Here is an 18,017-nt window from a genome sequence, read left to right on the forward strand (position 1 = left end):
CATTACAGTGGATGGAAATGCATGCAAATGTGCATTTCTTTAGCCAAATTCGTAAATTTGCTTAATATGCAAATGAGCTAAATGGAAACCCATCTTGTGTCTGGATAATGTTCTGTCACATCATGATGACATAATCATTTATATTATTTAACATTTAACCAAAGTCACGTAACCAAGCTATTGTTCTGTATGCTTTTGTTTGTCTGTGCAGGTGGGGAAGGAATGGCATCATGATGCTGTTGCCCTGATCAAAGAAACGGTGCTTGGCAGACGTGTCGATGTTCAGATTATGGTAACAGTATACATGAATGAACACATGGGTATAAATACACATTGCTATGCTACTTTGCAGCTAGGAATCTCATTTCATGACAAACAGGAAACGTGTAAAGTGAAGGTGTTCAGGGAAACTTATAATTGACATACAATGCACCTACAGCTCTAACAAAGATTGAATAGTTGCAAACATATCACACATGTATGCAGACATTTGTAAATTTGTTTCATGCTTTTATAAGCACTAAACAAACACAAATACTCACACAGCCACTTTCTTGCCCTGCTGCCCTTAAGGAGTTGCCCATAGAACCACGGGAGTGTACTCCCATCGAGATCTTTTTGGATGGTATGCCACTGAGCAGAATCCTGGCACACCATCAACCCACCTGCATTAACATCTCGGCTGTGGACTTTGAGGTATGCACGTTGGTGGAACCCTTTCACAATTTGCATCCATCCATACTTATCCAAGCAACAGTGATATAACAACTGCCATGTAGCAACAAATATTGAAATTTGTGTGTGTGTGTGTGTGTAGGAGCAGGTCATTACTCCACTGGTTGATCTTGATGACTGGAACTTGGACACAAAGGTAGGACATGCAGAGCTAGGGTGGGGAGAAGGTTAAAAATCAAATGAACATAACTAAATGTGTTGCAGCATATTGCATATGTCAATTTTCTGTGTGTGGTGTGTGTTCTGTAGGGCCTGCTGGACCACCCTCCGTTGTTGGGAACTTACGCTGACCATCGTCTCCCCAAAATTGGCAAACGCTGCCCTGTGAAAATCAAACATCTGTGCACTCCCAACAAGGTACATAATGTCTAGATATTCCCAAAAGTGACGAAACAACTTGGCCAACCTCTGCTTGTCCCCCACTCACTGCTGTACTATAGTCACTAGTCGGGGCTGTAAGCCATAGTCATCTAGTCATGGACAAAATGACTAGATGCTAAACTGGCTAGACGTTCTGTGTTCTGACGTTCTATGTCTGGAAGTACCTCACCGAAAATGAGAACTGTTCCAAAGTAAGTTGTGTACAGCTGTATAAGAATACCAAAAGATGACGTCTGCTATCGTTAACCATCCAAAGATATAGAAATACCCACTGCCAACATATACCACTAGCAGTAATGTTAGCACCAACAAAAAAAGTTGTGAAACCCTTAGTGCCATACAGAAGTGACACACAGAAATGTGTGTGTATATGTGCTTGTGGTTCCAGGTTTACCTTAACGTGAGCCGCGAGGAAGATAATGATGTCTCTCTAGAGGAGGTGCTCGAGTGTGTCAATGCGGACATGAGCTCGCTGTCTCCCCTCACTGACTTCCCCATTGGTAGGCACATACACACACAATGAAATATACACCACTACACAACCCACTGCACTGAAACTTGACTGTTAAATGTGCTACTTTATGGGTCTGGTTGGTTTCACTTTATTTGCTAACTAACCTGTAACTTGCAGCACCTCAGATTGGGAGGTGAGTGTGCTAGCAAGGGAGCTACAGCCCATGTGTGCTGCTAGCATCTCTTACTAGCACCTCTCTTAACCCTTAGAACCCGATTGACGCAAACTGCGTCAAAAAATACACCCTTTCTTTTCTGTTACATTGCTCCGGAACTGTTCATCGCAGCGAGATAAAACCTTTATTGCATGATAGAGCAGAAGTGGGGCTTTCCAAAGACACTACACACTTGTCTGTACGATCAAGTATGAAAATCATGAAATGAAATCAAATTGCATCATATTTACAGTCTATACTTCTCTGCATTCACCTGTGCACCAATTACTCTCGTTTGAATTACTCGCGAACCCGTGATCGCATCAGATATGGCAAGCATATCAGATGAAAGAGGGGACTCAGGGCTATGCATTGGTACCATGTTTATCGATCCTTCTGGCTTATAAAAACAGACGAAGTGACTGCAAAATAATAACGTCATGTACACAAACCAACGCTGCACACCCATTACTCTCGTTTGAATTACTTGCGGACCCGTGATCGGATAGATATGCCACGCATGTCAGATGAAAGAGGAGACACAGAGCTATCATTTGATACCAAGTACATCATTCTGGGTTATAAAACAGACGAAGTGACAGCAAAATGATAACTTCATATAGCTGGACTTGCCCCACGTTTTTGTCTGTTCTTGTGGCAAAGCATGTTTATAATCCAACGCTATCGTGTGTTTCTCTATGGCAAAGCATGTTCATAATCCGGTTTTGAGATCCTAGCAAATTCCTGCATGGCATCCAATTCAAGGCTCACATTGCATCCCAATTTGTTCAACAAAGAAACACCTTTTTTGCCTTTACTTTGTTCATGGCAATCCAGTAAAAAGTTGAGAATCATTATGAGTGCATAGGCACGCAGGCTAACACGCAACCTCGGGTCAAGTCAGGTCAGATCAGTTCGTGTCATAGATATGGAGCGCAGAAAGATCATTTTTCATCACTAAATAAAAAATGGCATTTATTTCCGTAAATCACACACCACATATTTCTGTAAATTGCTCAGCCCCAGAGTATCCCTCCAACATGGCAATTATATTGCCGCCCGATTCAGGACAGTCTGCCCTACACACACATGAAATGCATGTAGAGCTATGAGCTTGCTGTGGTGAGATGCATGTCGAAATATAAGAAGTTTTATAATACAGCTTTTATATTTTAATTCTTTACAAATCTAGATAAAATCAATGCTAGTACTAATACATGGATGGCAGATCTGGATAGCCAAACAATAAATAATATGTGTGTGTGGCACTTACAATGACCAGAATAAATCCTTATGAATAAAGGTAGTGAAAATGCCCTAAAAACAGCTTAGGGTTCTAAGGGTTAAGACCTAATGTACCAGCTTTTACATAAGCTGTTTTTTTTCCCCAGTGAGGCCATCACTGAAACTTTAGGGATGCGTCATGTTATGTTGGTCTCACTGTATTTGGTAACCAAGCTGTTTTTTTTTCCAGGTGGGCCATGTCTGGCTGAGTACAGTGATGGCAGGTTCTACAGAGCTGAGTTTACCGGCTTTGTGTCCATCAGTCCAGAAATAAAGATGCTCATCAGACACGTAGACTTTGGCTCCGATGACACTTTGTCCATACTCAAGTGAGAATTATCAAACATGAGAATTATCAAACATGCAGATGTGTATACATTTTTTTGCACATACACCCAAATAACAGGATTGTTTTACAATCCTTTACCCATGTGTGTGTGTGTGTGTGTTCTTGCAGGCTGCGCTGTCTCCCAGAGTGCCTGCTTGATTTCCCTCGTCAGGCGGTGTGTGTGCGTCTGGCTGGTTTTCAGCCACCCCGTTTCTGCTCTGAGACCAAGCGCCTCCCTTATGCTCCTGAGTGGAGTGTGAAGGCATTGCTCGAAATGATGAATCTATTGCAGCAGAAAGGCGTGTTCCGAGCCCTGATAGCAGTAAGTCTCTTCCTACATTCCTACACTAGGGATGTAATGATAGTGTTTCCTCTAGATTTTTTTTAACAGTGGCGGCAACCATCGGTCCCCCGCCCCCCGAATAAAAAAAGATTACAAGGCTACAGTATTGAAAAACTGGGGGTCGGGGGTGTCACTCCCGGGATTTTTTTTTATTCTTTTTTTATTCTAGTTGCTTATCACACCATTTAACGTGACTTGAGAGGGACAGGATTCAGGAACTAAAGACAGGCCCATCTTCTGTCTGACTCACGTCACGTTAACCCATGCATTAAACCACATCACTGCTTGAACATACCGGTAGTTCACGTTGACAATGGAGAAAACACTTAGCTTACCTCGTTTATGACAGAAATCAAGTTTTGTGCCAACATGTTGTAGAAACACAACCCACAACACTGACTTTTATTTGGTGCAAATCTCCTTTACTTTCTTTGGTTAGGCTATAGTCCGCAATTCACATTACTAGGCTATCACCACAAGCATACAAAAGTATAGCAAAGCATACAAAAGCCCAGCAAAGTTTTGCTTTAATCCAATTTACCTTCGTTACTACCTGTCCAGCTCTTTGACAATCATTATATGACCGCTTCGCTAACCTGACTCCCGCCAGATGAATTTCGTTCCGCCTAGCTCCACTCATCCATCTGGGATCGATCCATTGGAGTGGTGCTTCAGAAGGCTGGGCCTTATCAAAAAATCCTTGCATATGATTGGATAAGCCACTTGTCCGTCATCTATTCACGTGCTACTTCAACCACTCACGTCGAAGCCAACCCATGACGCTGAGAACAGTCTCACAGTTGCTTCTACGCTACGTCACATCTATGAAACTCCCGCCCTGCATCCTGATTGGCTCTACCATACAATCTAGGGCCGAAATCACTCTCAACAGAACCGATCCCAGATAGATGTGAGTGGAGCTAGGCTGAACGAAATTCATATGGCGAGAGTCAGGTTAGGATCACGCACCCAGAAGAAAACAAACGGGAGAGTGCAGTGTTTGCAAAGAAAAGGACTTAATTTATTTATTTATGACGGCACACATTATGCAGATATTATAGCCTAGGTGCTGTTAGTATTAAGCTACATTAGGCTCCAACAGCTCTTTCTACCTCTTTCTGTCTCTTAATTTCTGTCTCTCTGTCATCTTAAGATGATGAGAGCTTAGCAGCCATTTTTGGACAACGTAGTTGCATCGCGATTCATTTTTTTTTCTCAATTTTCATACGTGTGTATCGAGTTTTAGCCGATTCGCTGTGAATTGTTAGATCCCTATCCAACATACATTCACTCCATTTGCAAATAGCTATTTTTCAGATTTACTTAAAAACTTAGTACAAAAAAGGTCAGAATTGGATAGGAAAACATCTAAAAGGGCTCTAAATAAACAATATATAAAACAAGGCTACTTTACTTAGATGTGTTGAAGTGTGAGTCTTCTGTCCCATGCGTATTTATGTACTAATTTCTGTATGTAGGAAGATATGGCCAAACTGATTGAACTACTGAGGTGTTTTAATGATCCAAATGTGCTTCCAGGCTGCAGGTGAGGAGAGTGTTGCCTACCTCTACAATCCAGATGGGACTCTGGTGCACCACTCTCTGGTGAAGAGGGGCCTCGCCGACTACCTCTCCGAGTCACCAACACACACACCCCTTACACTCGGCACACTCATATAATCATAAACTGATCTCATAGTAAAGATGGCCTACTCCTTACATATCAACATATAGAGTAGAGCAGTGAACAGGTTTGGCTGTTGAGTTGTTTACTTGTTAGTTTTGTAGTAATTTCAAGTTTAATCAAGAAGCATAAAAAAGAAAGCGGCACTTTTATATTTGTTTTATTCGTTACATTTTAGTAAGAGGTTTTATTTGTTTTGTATTGTTGAACACTTGAGTCTGTTAAAAGTGTGTAAGTGTCCAATTGTCTAAGCTGCTTAGTTTGCCGCTGAGCTTAATGCTTGTATTATTTCTGTTACACATCTATGCCCCTGAGAGTTGTCCAGTTTTGTATTAAACCTAATTGCATTCAGTATTCTGTAATTGTGGAGTTCTTCAGAGAGGAGGATTTTCTGACATGGTGTGTTCTATAGAAATCGTAGACTTGCTCATGCAAACTATTTAAAGTAATTTCATTATAGTCAGTTTCATTAACGCTCCTGCATACAAGGCATGTAAGATCTCTGCCAGCTTCTTGCCAGTGTCTTACCACTGCATTGGTCTGATTGTTTCTAGTTCCATGCCACAAGGTAATTAATGCTATTTTCAATGTTGCTTTGTAGTCATGGTTTGTGGCTCCCTTTACTTTTTAGAGGTTTGGGGACAAACTGACACACGTTTCAATATGCTGGTAATTAAATGATGGGTGTTGAATGGAGTAAAATTCTGTTTTGTCCCGTCCCTTTAAAACTTAATAAGGGGTTCATCAGAGTTCAAAAGTCAGGCAGCTACATCTAGTAGCCACATCATGGTAGCCTAATCTGTGACTTGTTGCACTTAGCCCCCTCTGACCAGTAGATGGGGTTAGAGAGCTTTGTCAGTATTTCATTGAGCTATACCCAAGCTCAAAACACAATATATGTGTCAATATAAACAAAGATAAACTATGTTAACCTGCAATGGCCACCTGATCAAGTCTGTGTGGTTTATTCTAAAATAAAAAAAATGATCACATTGTCACAGGGTGACGGGTCATGGAATTTCTGAAATATAATGGAATTTTATCCAAGTCTGTTCTACAAGTAGACGCATGGAAAGTCAAGGGAATTATATAATTTTTGGGGCAAAGGCAGGGAGTATCAGAGAATTTTGTAGCAGTTTAAAATGTACCTGAGAAAATACTTCAAGATATGTTTTTTCCATTACTTCTTGCTTGAGTGGTTGTGGTTAGCTCTACTTACTTTTTGTTTTAATGCCCATATGTTCATTTTCCATGAAGATACAACATGGACATATAACACACATATTATATATAACACACAATATACAGCATACATGGTGTGTGTGTGTGTACACATATCTGTTATCACTGTGATGTAGGCCAAGAGAGCAGGATGAAAGCACCCTGAACTATTTAACTGGATCCACCATGAGGCTCTGCGGTGCATAATACATTACGCACTTGGTAGATATCTTTTATCAAATCAAAAGAATGAAATCCTTCAGGTCAATAATACTATTACTACTAATAATAATCACATGACATCTGAGTGGATGGTGTGTGGATACCAAAGTTGTAGTCAAGACCACCGTTGTGAAGTCCAAGACCAAGACTACTCGAGACCATCTCAAGACCGAGTCTAGACGGGGAGGGGGGGAGCATTCTCTACACCACTTACTTACCCATGTACAATATTTTCAACAGCATTTGTGGGGGTGTTGTGTAGCCCAAGCACAGCTACAAATAACAGCTTCTTTGCACAATGCTTGTGATTTTTCTATTACAGTTCTATGCCCTTGAGAGTTGTCTGGTTTTGTAATAAACCTAATTGCATTCACTATTTTGTAATTGTGATGTTCCCTTTGAGAGGTTTTTGTAGCAAAATCGTAGCCCAGCTCATGTAAACTATTTGTAAACTATTTGTAATTGTATTAAGAGTCAGTTGTCCATAACGATCCTGCACACATGGCATGTAAGAGCTCTGCCAGCCAGGCCAACAAACAAGCACTGTCAGAACAGGGGATGCTCAGGGGCCTCTGGGTGTTATGTAGCTCATCACCAAGCACAGCTACACACAAGAGGCCCAAGAGAGGCTAGCCCTGATTGCATTCATTAGGTAGTACATGTAGTAGTATCCCTTCATTAGGTAGCACATGTAGTAGTATCCATTCATTAGGTAGTACATGTAGTAGTATCCATAGTAGTACATGTAGTAGTATCCATTCATTAGGTAGTACATGTAGTAGTATCCATTCATTAGGTAGTACATGTAGTAGTATCCATAGGCACATCTGCCTGGTTGCCACTGCCTCTGTATCTGTATCTCCTTATATTGAACAGTGGGGCAGGCACAGGGCAGCACAGATACATACAGATTCTTGAATTTCCCCTTGGCGATCAATAAAGTATCTATCTATCTAGATTCCACAGTTTGTTGCCAGTGACTGATGCAAGTGAGGAGGGGTTAGAGCTCCATTTCCCAAGGACAAATAGCAGTGGCATGGCTAATTACCCTACCCCCCAGCAACACACTGTGTTGTTTCACCAAGATCAGCTTGCTCTCTGAAGACCTTTGTTGTGTCAGGGCATTTAGGACAATCTTACCCCACACCATTCCAGAAGATTACTGCCATTGCCAGGATAGAGGACCCCTTGGATGGGAGATACACTGCACTGACTCCGAGTATAGCAGTTGCTCTCAATTGCTCGGTCAATTATGAGCTGTTACTGATGGAATCCCAATATCCTCAATGGCAAAGATTTAGAGATAGGGTAACTCACTGAATGTGGGAATGACATCCAATGTGCCCCCTTATGGTCTACAATACTCGGTATAATCTCTTGATCATCGCGTTTGCACGGATGGATATACATGACTCCCTGTAATATCTATGTATTTCCCTTGCGTAAAATCTCTTTTAAACACTCAGATCTGCTACCTCAAAAGCGCACAACACCAAGTTCTCTTTCGTGTGTTACGCATTCCATAGGACACGAGTCAAGCAAATTAATGAACACTGTAAACAGCTCTGGGCCCTCTCTACGTAGTCCCTCGACAGGAAATTCATAACATGTCATTATTGTGTCACTCTTTTGCTTCTCATGGAACGGGAAGCTGCCAATGCATTTGCCTCGGTCGCTTTCCATAATTAGCCAATGACTAGAGCCTTGAGTAAGGAGCGTGATGTGAGAGGCTTGTGAATTAACCCATCATTAGTGTATAATTACGGGTCATAGGCCTATGCTAAGCACCCATGGTGTCACCCGAATTCCACCTTAATTATTCAGTGGCCACTGTTCCATTGACCAGACATGGCTGATATTCGCACCAGTGCGCAACAGACTGATATTCTTGGATATGATCAGTGGAATAAAAAAAAAATAGCTCTGCTAGTTTGAAAAAAAAAAAAAATATATATATATATACATTAGTGTGGTGATGAAATATTAGTTTTAGACATATTTACTTAAAGATACATTAAAATACGGACTGCGGTTTACGGTTAGATTTTCGGAATACAGAATGTCACCATACAAGTAAATGATAGCATTCAAATAAGATCACCCCCCAACAGCGAACCGTTCTGATATGAGTGTTAGAGAGAAACCACTGTGGTGGCGGTAGAGGTCCGCGAGTGATGCCGGGGCTTCCAGACAGCAATTCGTCACAGACAGCAGAGCCGCTATCTGGGCGGAGTAAAAAATACATTCTTCCCAACGAGCAGTCTGGTTTTAGACGCGAATGAGCACAGACTACCAAGGCGAGAGGAGCACACGGCGTTCTGGTGCAGGGAGTGAGGCATAGCTTTGATGAAGAATCAACTCTGAGCTCTGCAGGAATACTACTGTGGTTTTTTTTTTCTTTCAACCCATCTTTGCAACATAGCCATTCGCATTCGTCGTATGCCGTTCTACACAACAGGTTACGCCCAACTTATTTTCTTGCGAGAGGCTTTGCGTTTCTTTTCTAAATTGTTTTTAAAGCGGAATGAATGACAAAGACAAAGGTTGATACCAGTTCGCCCTCTCATTTGGTCTCGCCTAAGGAAAAGAGGCTTAGACACAAAATGGAAAGCGGGAACGGCGACAGTGGGCAGTCGCAGACCCTCAAGCCGCACCAGTTCGAGCAGCAGCCGGTGGTGCAGCCGCTACAAGTGAATGAGAAAAAGAAAGTCAATCGTGCTCCTTCTCCGGCTAGACCGAAAGATGTTCCTGGCTGGTCCCTCACTAAAATCAGAGGAGGTATCGGTACGCCAACGCTTAGTGTGAAACCAGGTTCCATACATATAGGGAGCCGGGTATCTAGACGCAGCCCGGCGAGTGGTAAAGACATGAAGTCGGAGAAAGGGAAAGTACCGGGGAAATCCATGCTCTCAGTTGCTAGCGCTCCGAAGAGCAGCAAATCTGCTAAGGTCGGTCGAAGGAAAATTTCGGATGCCAGTAACGCTTCAGACGACTTGAGCAAAGATTCGGGTTGCGCCCCTGGAAAGCTTTCCCCCACAGACAGTAGCTCCGAGCTCTCTGACTGCGCTTCGGAGGAAAATAAACTTTCCACCGATGCATTGAGCAGTGACACTGAATCCAGTAGTCGATGTGGGGCGACAGACAACGACAAATCTGGAAAGGACCATATTTTGGGGCGGCCCGGGAAACTTGGCCGGGGGGATGGTGCCAAGACACCGGTGGAAAAGGACCGTCTCTCCATTAGCGTGGAGACCGGGGAAGGTAGCATCTCTCCCGGTGACGAGAGGTCTGTCACCTCCTTCGACAGCCGTATGCTAGCTAGTACATCACTAGCATTTTCTGACTTGACAGAAGAGTTCATGGACGGCACTCATGAGGAATTTATCAGAGAAATCGAAGAACTGCGTTCCGAAAACGACTACTTAAAAGTAAGAATAGTAAACAAAATGAACAGTGTTTTCATCAGTGGCTATTAACCTACGTCTGGCTGACACCCATGTGTGAAATTAAATGTTTGAACTGATAGTCCCTTCAGTTTAGATAGTCATACAAGGTTACAATAACACTGTTTTTCACCTGATCAATAACGCAATCTTTTCCATGTAGGCCTACAACTTGACACATGTGTCTGTTTTAATAACCCGCCTTCCTTGTCGTCTTCACTCTTTTATGTTATGTTGACCTGTCAACTATAGAAATTAGATGTTTCAATATGTTTATTAAGATATGATGAGTGAATGATAGTTAACTGATATAGGCTACGTAGAGGTGTATATTTTCAGGAATGTGTTTAAATTTAACTTATTGATTTTCCGTGCTTTTAAGACAGACCGGTATGAATAGAACAACTCGTGGCGGGAGGCGGCTGTTTTTCCTTTGCGCTCCTCCCATAAGATGTGTGGGTTAAACTATAGGCGTAGCTAAGTGGCTCGACTAATTGCTTTGTATTAAGACAATATAAAAATTGGCACGTGTCATAATGGCCAGTTCTATATATTACCATAGACGGTCCTTAATAATGACTTCTGTGATAATCCTGACTATATGGTTGTTGCCTCGTTCGTTTTCTCTCCCACATGAAATCTAACAGCATGGCAAGCAGTTTACCCAAAGCTTTTGGTCATGGCTGGTGTTAACGGCATAGGCTTAGCCAGCCACTGATAATTAGGCCTACTCATTAACTGGGATATATCTGCCCATATCTCTCAGTGTGGGGCGTGTCGGTTTTCAACGCTAATGCAATAAGCCATACTCTTATAAGAATAATAGTGAGGGGAAAAGGTGTTACCGCGTCATGCAGGCTCTTACATATCAGCCATTCAGATTGTAATAACATTATAGAGAGAGCCTCAGCCTAATGTAAAAACATTATAGAGCGTTTGGGAATATTTCATTAATCATTGCTTCATAGCAGTATAGTAGATAAAACCAGGTCACGGCTTACGTGGACCTATACATCCTTGCCTTCTCTTCTGCACGCTCACCTAAATAATGCAGCTGTTTTGCCGGGACTCCTCGTGCTGTGCAGATGCTGCTGCAGTCCAGCGCACCCGCGCCCACCTCTCCACTCCATTGTTTATACGCGCGCGCAGCACGTGACGCTCTCTGCAGTGGGTGACCCACATTTGATTCGAGGGAACAGTGACAGCACGCGTTAGTCCACCGCATTTATTAGACGGCGAGGTAGAGGTTATACTTACACATGCCTTATCCCCGTCGAATTTATAAATACTTAATTCGGTTTTACTACGACTGTGTTTGCAAGGTTGGTCGGATTTAAAATGATGCCTCCCATAATATTAGACTATGTATAAACGCAGCCATGATAGCTCAAACCTCAAGAAACATCGAGATCAGCCTCACTTGAGATCAGTCGTTTAGGACAATGTTAGCGACAGCACAATTAAAATGAAATCTCCCTCCTTTGCCTTTTATTGACATTTGAATGTCCGTTAGTCAAGCATGTTCGTGCTATAATTAAAATAAGTGGTGAGTGTTGGCTTGTCTCAGCAAGAATGTGTCAATGCCAACGACAAGTTATACATAATTACAATCTGCTGATGAACCTCTAGGAACAAAAGTGATGGGTTTAGCAATAATTACAGGCTCCAAGTGCTAACATTTTTGTTCAGGTTTCCTGTGTCATTATTGTTGAGTTCAGAGATGGTGGCATGGTGAAAATGAATGTAGTTGTCATGATGCTTAGCACAATGGTCTCATTAGGCTACCAATAACAGCATCTTTGTTCACTTTCACCTGTTCTAACACACAGGTGATGTTTTAGAAAGTCTGAGATAGCTACAGTCTTTGAAGTAGTCTTATAAGGTGTGCTGGAGAAAATAGACTACTGCTGATCCATTCTCCATACCTTAACCTATAGAGTACAGTTACATTTACATGCGTGTGTTTGTGAGAGATAGAGTTTGTATGTTTGGGTTCTTTGCTAGTGGTGAAAAAACTTGTGAACATAATTCATTTTGTAAGTCAATGTTCACTGCCTGTGTTTGTGCCTTTGTGTTTGTTTGGCAAGTTCTCTTGAGGCAGGGATCTTTAATAGGATGATGTCAAGGAAAGGTAGCATGCCAACTGATATGTCATTTTGAAGGCTTTCATTGTTCAGAATAGAAATCTATCTTCCCTGGTGAGAATTACATTGCCACATTTGTTAGTAATAAAATACTTGACAGAGTACACACTGCTCATGTGTGGTCCCATGTGACTTAAACACATTTCAAATGTGTGTGTGTGTGTGTATGTATGTGTGTGTGTGTGTGTATGTGTGTGTGTGTGTGTGTGTGTGTGTGTGTGTGTGTGTATGGATGTGTGTGTGTGTGTGTGTGTGTGTGTGTGTGTGTTTGCTCTGTGATGTTGTGCGCAGGATGAGATTGAGGAGCTGCGTTCGGAGATGCTGGAGATGCGGGACATGTACATGGAGGAGGACGTGTACCAGCTGCAGGACCTGCGGCAGCAGCTGGACCAGGCCAACAAGACCTGCCGCATCCTGCAGTACCGACTGCGCAAGGCCGAGCGCCGCAGCCTGCGCGTGGCCCAGACTGGTCAGGTGGACGGAGAGCTCATCCGCACCCTGGAGCAGGACGTCAAGGTGAGAGAGAAGAGAAAGAGAGAGACAGAAAGAGAGGGGGAAGAGAGAGTTTCTAAGAGTGAGAATGTACTTTTAAGGGAAAGAAACAAAGGATGATCAAAAGTCAGCAACAAAGAGAGTGGGAGTTAAAAATGCCTAAATATTGTTTTTATATTGTGTGTCTGTGCTGGTGTCCTAAGCTCCTATGTGTGTATGTTGCTGGATATTGCTGAACAGACTGTTATAAGGGGGTAAGCATGGTATGCTTTCGTACACAGTGTCGTTTCTGTTTTCACAGTCCATTCTGGTTCCTGCATTCTGCTTTGCATAGTTTTGCATAGTTTCTGGATCCTGACATACAAGCACCACCAACCGACATCATTTTCATTTTATGCTGCTTTCATTGTGGTTGGATGAGATCAACATGAGATCATCTCAAAAAGTGGAGCAAAGGAGAGAGGAAAGAGGACAAAAGTTCAGAATTTACACCTCAGCATGTCAGTTTTCAGACACACACACACACACACACACACACACACACACACACACACACACACACACACACACACACACACACACACACACACACACACACACAGACACATATACACACACAGTCTGACAAAGAAACTAGTCAGTTTCTCCTTCAGACGGGGGACCCTCTAAACACTGGGGCATTCAGCGTGGTTGCTTCAAGAGTATGGTTGCAGGTCATGCATTTGCAAAGTTTTGTCAGAGTGTTCAAACAGCCTCTGTACACAATGGTGTTTTTCTCGCGTCTCCCCCTGGTGCAAGAGGGAACTCAATGATGTCATCCCCCTAGAGCCACGTCCTGCTGTGTCTCGCCGCAAAGATGGCCGAGCTGTGTACAGTATCAGATGGGGGAGGGAGACAAGAGTTAGACAGAGGAGAAGAGAGACGTCCTGTTTTCCAAAAGGCTCAAATTTGGCCAAGCTAACTCTTCAGGCTAAAACAGGCTACCCTTCTTCTTAATAGACTTCTATTTCTTCAGGATAGACAGGCTATTCTTTGCATAAATTCTCAGCTGCAACCCATCACTAAGTGATTTAGGCAGTGGGTCAGTTAGTCACACAGGCCAGTAAGACGAGAGTTTAACATTCACTTCCTCAGAATAAAGAACTCCAGTCAGATTCTGTAGTTGGGAGCAGGAGTCTCCGAAACACTCAGCCAATTGTTTATCCAAAGCTACCAGCAGAAGGGGGTCAGATTTCACTGGCCTCCACTCTCTCAGTCACACTACTGGGGTCTGCTGTGACAGACCGGCTGTGGAGGAAATGGAGCGGGGCTTTTAACTCCTCGCCTTGAGGTTAACCAAGCACAGTGCTCTCATTCCAGAGCTGTCTGTCTCAGACTTGCTTTGGAGACAGTGTAGGAGACCGACGACCATAGTCACCCGCCCCAACTGCTTTATCAGAAGATACAATTGTAGAGAGAGAAGTATTGCTTAAGTTGTTTGACACACTTGTAAACACATTAACAAGAATGTCTTTTTCTTTTGCTTTTGGGGTCTCTTTTTATTTCTCTATTTAGTGGATGAATTGGTATGTATGGCTGTGGTTGTTTTCCAATTAAATAGCCTGTGGAGGTCAGATATGCTTGCCCTGTGGTGGGGCTGATGATAACAGTGTTTTAGTTTTTCTGAGTCAGCCAGTCGTGGTTCCCATGTCCTGTTGCATCCTGTGTCTTCTTTCCTTCTCTCCCTCTGCCTCTCCTTCTCTCCCTCTTTAGTTTGAGGTCGCCTTATTTGCATGGCTGTTTAGATACAGTTTTGCCAAAGCACAGAGACTAATAAAACAACACTGTGTATTTTCGATTGTAACAGTCTCTCGTCACCCTCACAACTGTTTTGGGGATGAGAGCTGATGATTGCTGGGGGATGGGAGGGGATGGGGTGGGGGGAGGGGTTCTGGGAGACTGAATGTTTACTAGGATCCTTGTGTCATTTCCTGCCCTAAATTGCACTGTCCTCATTTTCATTGCCCATAAAAAGCATATCTGGGTTTTGGGGGAGGACAGGAGACTGTGATGCGATGGAGGCTGTGTGTGTGTGTTGGACGGCTGGGGCTGTTTGTTCATGCTGGAGGCCCAAACACACCTCTGGTGCACGTGTGTGTGTGTGTGTGTGTGTGTGTGTGTGTGTGTGTGTGAGAGTCCATGTGCCCTCATACAGCAACAGCTGAGCAGAAGGTTCTGAGTTGAGAGAGGAGAATATATTAGATACAGAGATAGAGAGAGATGGAAGAAGGGAGAGAGAGGAAGATACAGAGAGAGAGAGATAAAAAGTGTAGCATTGCTTGCGGGTGTGTGTGTGTGTGTGTGTGTGTGTGTGTGTGTGTGGATATCTCACCATCCAAACATCAGTTGAGCTGAATTCCCTGTGGTTAAGAAAGGAGGAATTATTCAAGCCTCCAGGACTGGTTCTAGTATGTAGTGAGACCTCTGAAAACAGCAAGCAGAAGCAGTCCTTTCTTTCCCTCTTCTATCCAAACAGTAGATTGCAGTATGTAGATTGTAAACAAGCATTTACAAGGACAAAAGAGCCCTCTCTGGAAAGCACACCATACTGCCTTATTTGGTAGAACAGCGGGAACAGCAGCAGTCTGCAGGAATTCGTATGAACATTATCTTACTACAACTGCTAGCAGTGGTGATAAGAGACCCAAAGAAAGGGTTGAGGAATAAACAATTAAGTCCAATTTTGAGCACTTAGCATCATTAACTGAGAGAAAACGGTTTGCTGTGAATTAGCTTCAAGGCATCCTTAAGATAATGAACCAGAAGGCAGAACGAAGGAGCTCAACGAGAGAGGCAGGAAAACGATGCTTAGCGAGGAACTAGACTGGAGCGTGCAATATTTTACCAAGGCTGGCCTGGAGCTCATTTTTTAATGAAAAGCTCTCTGTGTTGTGGGGTTATCTACAGAGCACCGAGGTCTGAGCGGGAGCAGCCTGTGCCGAGGTGTGGGAAGATGGGAGACCCGTTAGAGCCCAGTGCCATTTTACGAAAGAAGGCAGATAAAATCAGCAGGGAAGTCGTTAAAAACGGCCGTTGGGGCAGCAGACAGCTGTGGGAGCACTGACAAGCCGGTTGAGAGGAGGAACACACACACACACACACACACACACACACACACACACACACACACACACACACAACACACACACACAAAACATGCACACACACATAAAGACACAAAAGATCCTTTTTCTTCCTTCCTTTCTTCTTTCTCTCTCTCTCTCTCTATCTCTCTCTCACACACACACACACACAAACAAACACACATGCTAATCTGAAAGTACACAGAATACACCCTAGAACCCTAAAGTACGCTTGCACACACTCAACCATGCAAATGATGTCTGATAAGGACAAATGCAATCACTCATACGTACACATAGGAAAACAATTATGTATGTACGAACACACACACACACACACACACACACACACATGAAAGAGGCCCTTTGATGGTTAAATGCTTCCCTTTGACTTCTGTTGTTTGTCAAATGTTACCAACAGTGTACATGGTAGGAGATGGGCATTAGGAGAAGGGGTAGGGGAGGAGAACTATGTGAGAACATTGTTCAAGGAAACCAGTATCTGGTCTCAAGCCTCCTCCTCGCACACACACACACACACACACACACACACACACACACACACATGCACACACACAAACACTTACGCTTCGCCACGCTAAAAACTGACTCAATAACGACGCACCTTTCCAGGACTGCCCGTCTGGCTGACTGACAGCCTCACACGCTATGAAAAACACCTTTAGGTGTTTCTCCTTTGCATATCAAAGCTAATCGCTTTAGGGGTCTGCCGCATGTGAAAACACCAGACAGGGGTGTTAGACTGGCAGGAGGAGGAGGAGGGGTGGAGGGTTCGCAGAGCACCCAGAAATAGTTGCCAATTCATCTGCCTTAACAGGCACTTTTGGAGGTGCATTAACAAAGGGGTTTGTCAGGTTGAGCCGGGGCCCCATCACCATAAAGCATCGGCACATAGGTGAAGAACACAGGCTGGACGAGCCCCAGACCGCTAATGAAAGTGAGCATTGATTCAACTGGGTGAGCTGTCTTCCCACGTCTGACCCGAGGAGAGAGACAGACAGGGAGGGAGAGGAAGAGCAATAGAGAGGGGGAGGGGGAGAGATAGAGAGGGGGAGGGAAAGAAGAAGAGAAACAGTAATTATAGAAAAATAGGGAGTTCATGGAGTACACTGAAGTGATTCTATTTGTCATGTAATGATAAATTGAACATTGTTTGTGTCTCATTAAAAGCGTGGCTTGTGTGCATGTTGGAATAGCTCATTAATAAGTGTTCACAGGGCTCCCTCAGGGGTCGCTGGCTGCAATGAGAAAAAGACAGTGAGAAAGAGAGAAGAGAATGGATCTGAATTAGAGCGTGCTGTACAAGGGCCAGTCAGACTGCCCGTCTACAGAGACATTTAGGAGCTCAGCTGCACCTTGGCATCCATTCACAGATGAAGGGAGAGAGAGAGAGAGAGAGAGAGACTCATGCTCCAACCTCTTCCTCCCTTCCCCCAATCTCTGTCTGAATGAAAATGTGTCTGATGACTGACACGAGTGACAGATTGAGTAATAACAGTAGTATGAAACGTTTTGGAAGTTAACGCCTCGGCAGATATTCTCATCAATATAAAACATCAATATAGATTGTCGGATGGCAAAGCTCAGCATCCCCGACATGGTTCACTATCCTTTGCATACATATTGGTACCCCTATCCCAAATGTCAACACAGCACTATACAAATGCCATTAGAAAGCAATACGATTAGAATGGGTAATATGAAAAATCAAGGAGCGATTGCATTTTGCCCCACACATTAACAGCCCTCCTTAAATCTGGATCTGGATTCAGTATCAAAGCACTTTAATAATCTCCGGGCCTCACAGGGGTCTATAAATCATAACCCCATAAACCTGCCCAATTAAAGACCTCTGTGGAGCCATAATCCATTTAGCGAAAGACAATATCATGACTGTGAACCTCCACACTTCACTGTTATATTCTGAAA

General features: G+C 43.3%; 2 protein-coding genes across 2 annotated transcripts in view; both read left to right on the plus strand.

Moving 5' to 3' along the window:
- rnf17 (ring finger protein 17) overlaps positions 1-5,775 on the plus strand; it is a 41,967-nt gene extending 36,192 nt beyond the window's left edge. Inside the window, exons 29-36 of the mRNA XM_048240399.1 lie at positions 212-292; positions 574-696; positions 818-871; positions 985-1,092; positions 1,505-1,616; positions 3,259-3,397; positions 3,526-3,718; positions 5,279-5,775. Coding sequence (XP_048096356.1) covers positions 212-292; positions 574-696; positions 818-871; positions 985-1,092; positions 1,505-1,616; positions 3,259-3,397; positions 3,526-3,718; positions 5,279-5,419 — 951 coding nt within the window. The 3' untranslated portion in view covers positions 5,420-5,775. The remainder of the gene's footprint in view (positions 1-211; positions 293-573; positions 697-817; positions 872-984; positions 1,093-1,504; positions 1,617-3,258; positions 3,398-3,525; positions 3,719-5,278) is intronic.
- A 3,352-nt stretch (positions 5,776-9,127) lies between these two features.
- Positions 9,128-18,017, plus strand: part of soga1 (suppressor of glucose, autophagy associated 1) — a 47,574-nt gene continuing 38,684 nt past the window's right edge. Inside the window, 2 exon segments of the mRNA XM_048240613.1 lie at positions 9,128-10,294; positions 12,745-12,969. Of these exon segments, the coding sequence (XP_048096570.1) occupies positions 9,395-10,294; positions 12,745-12,969 (1,125 nt within the window). The 5' untranslated portion in view covers positions 9,128-9,394.

Source organism: Alosa alosa, chromosome 4 (genome assembly GCF_017589495.1).
Source record: "Alosa alosa isolate M-15738 ecotype Scorff River chromosome 4, AALO_Geno_1.1, whole genome shotgun sequence".
Lineage (NCBI taxonomy): Eukaryota > Metazoa > Chordata > Actinopteri > Clupeiformes > Clupeidae > Alosa > Alosa alosa.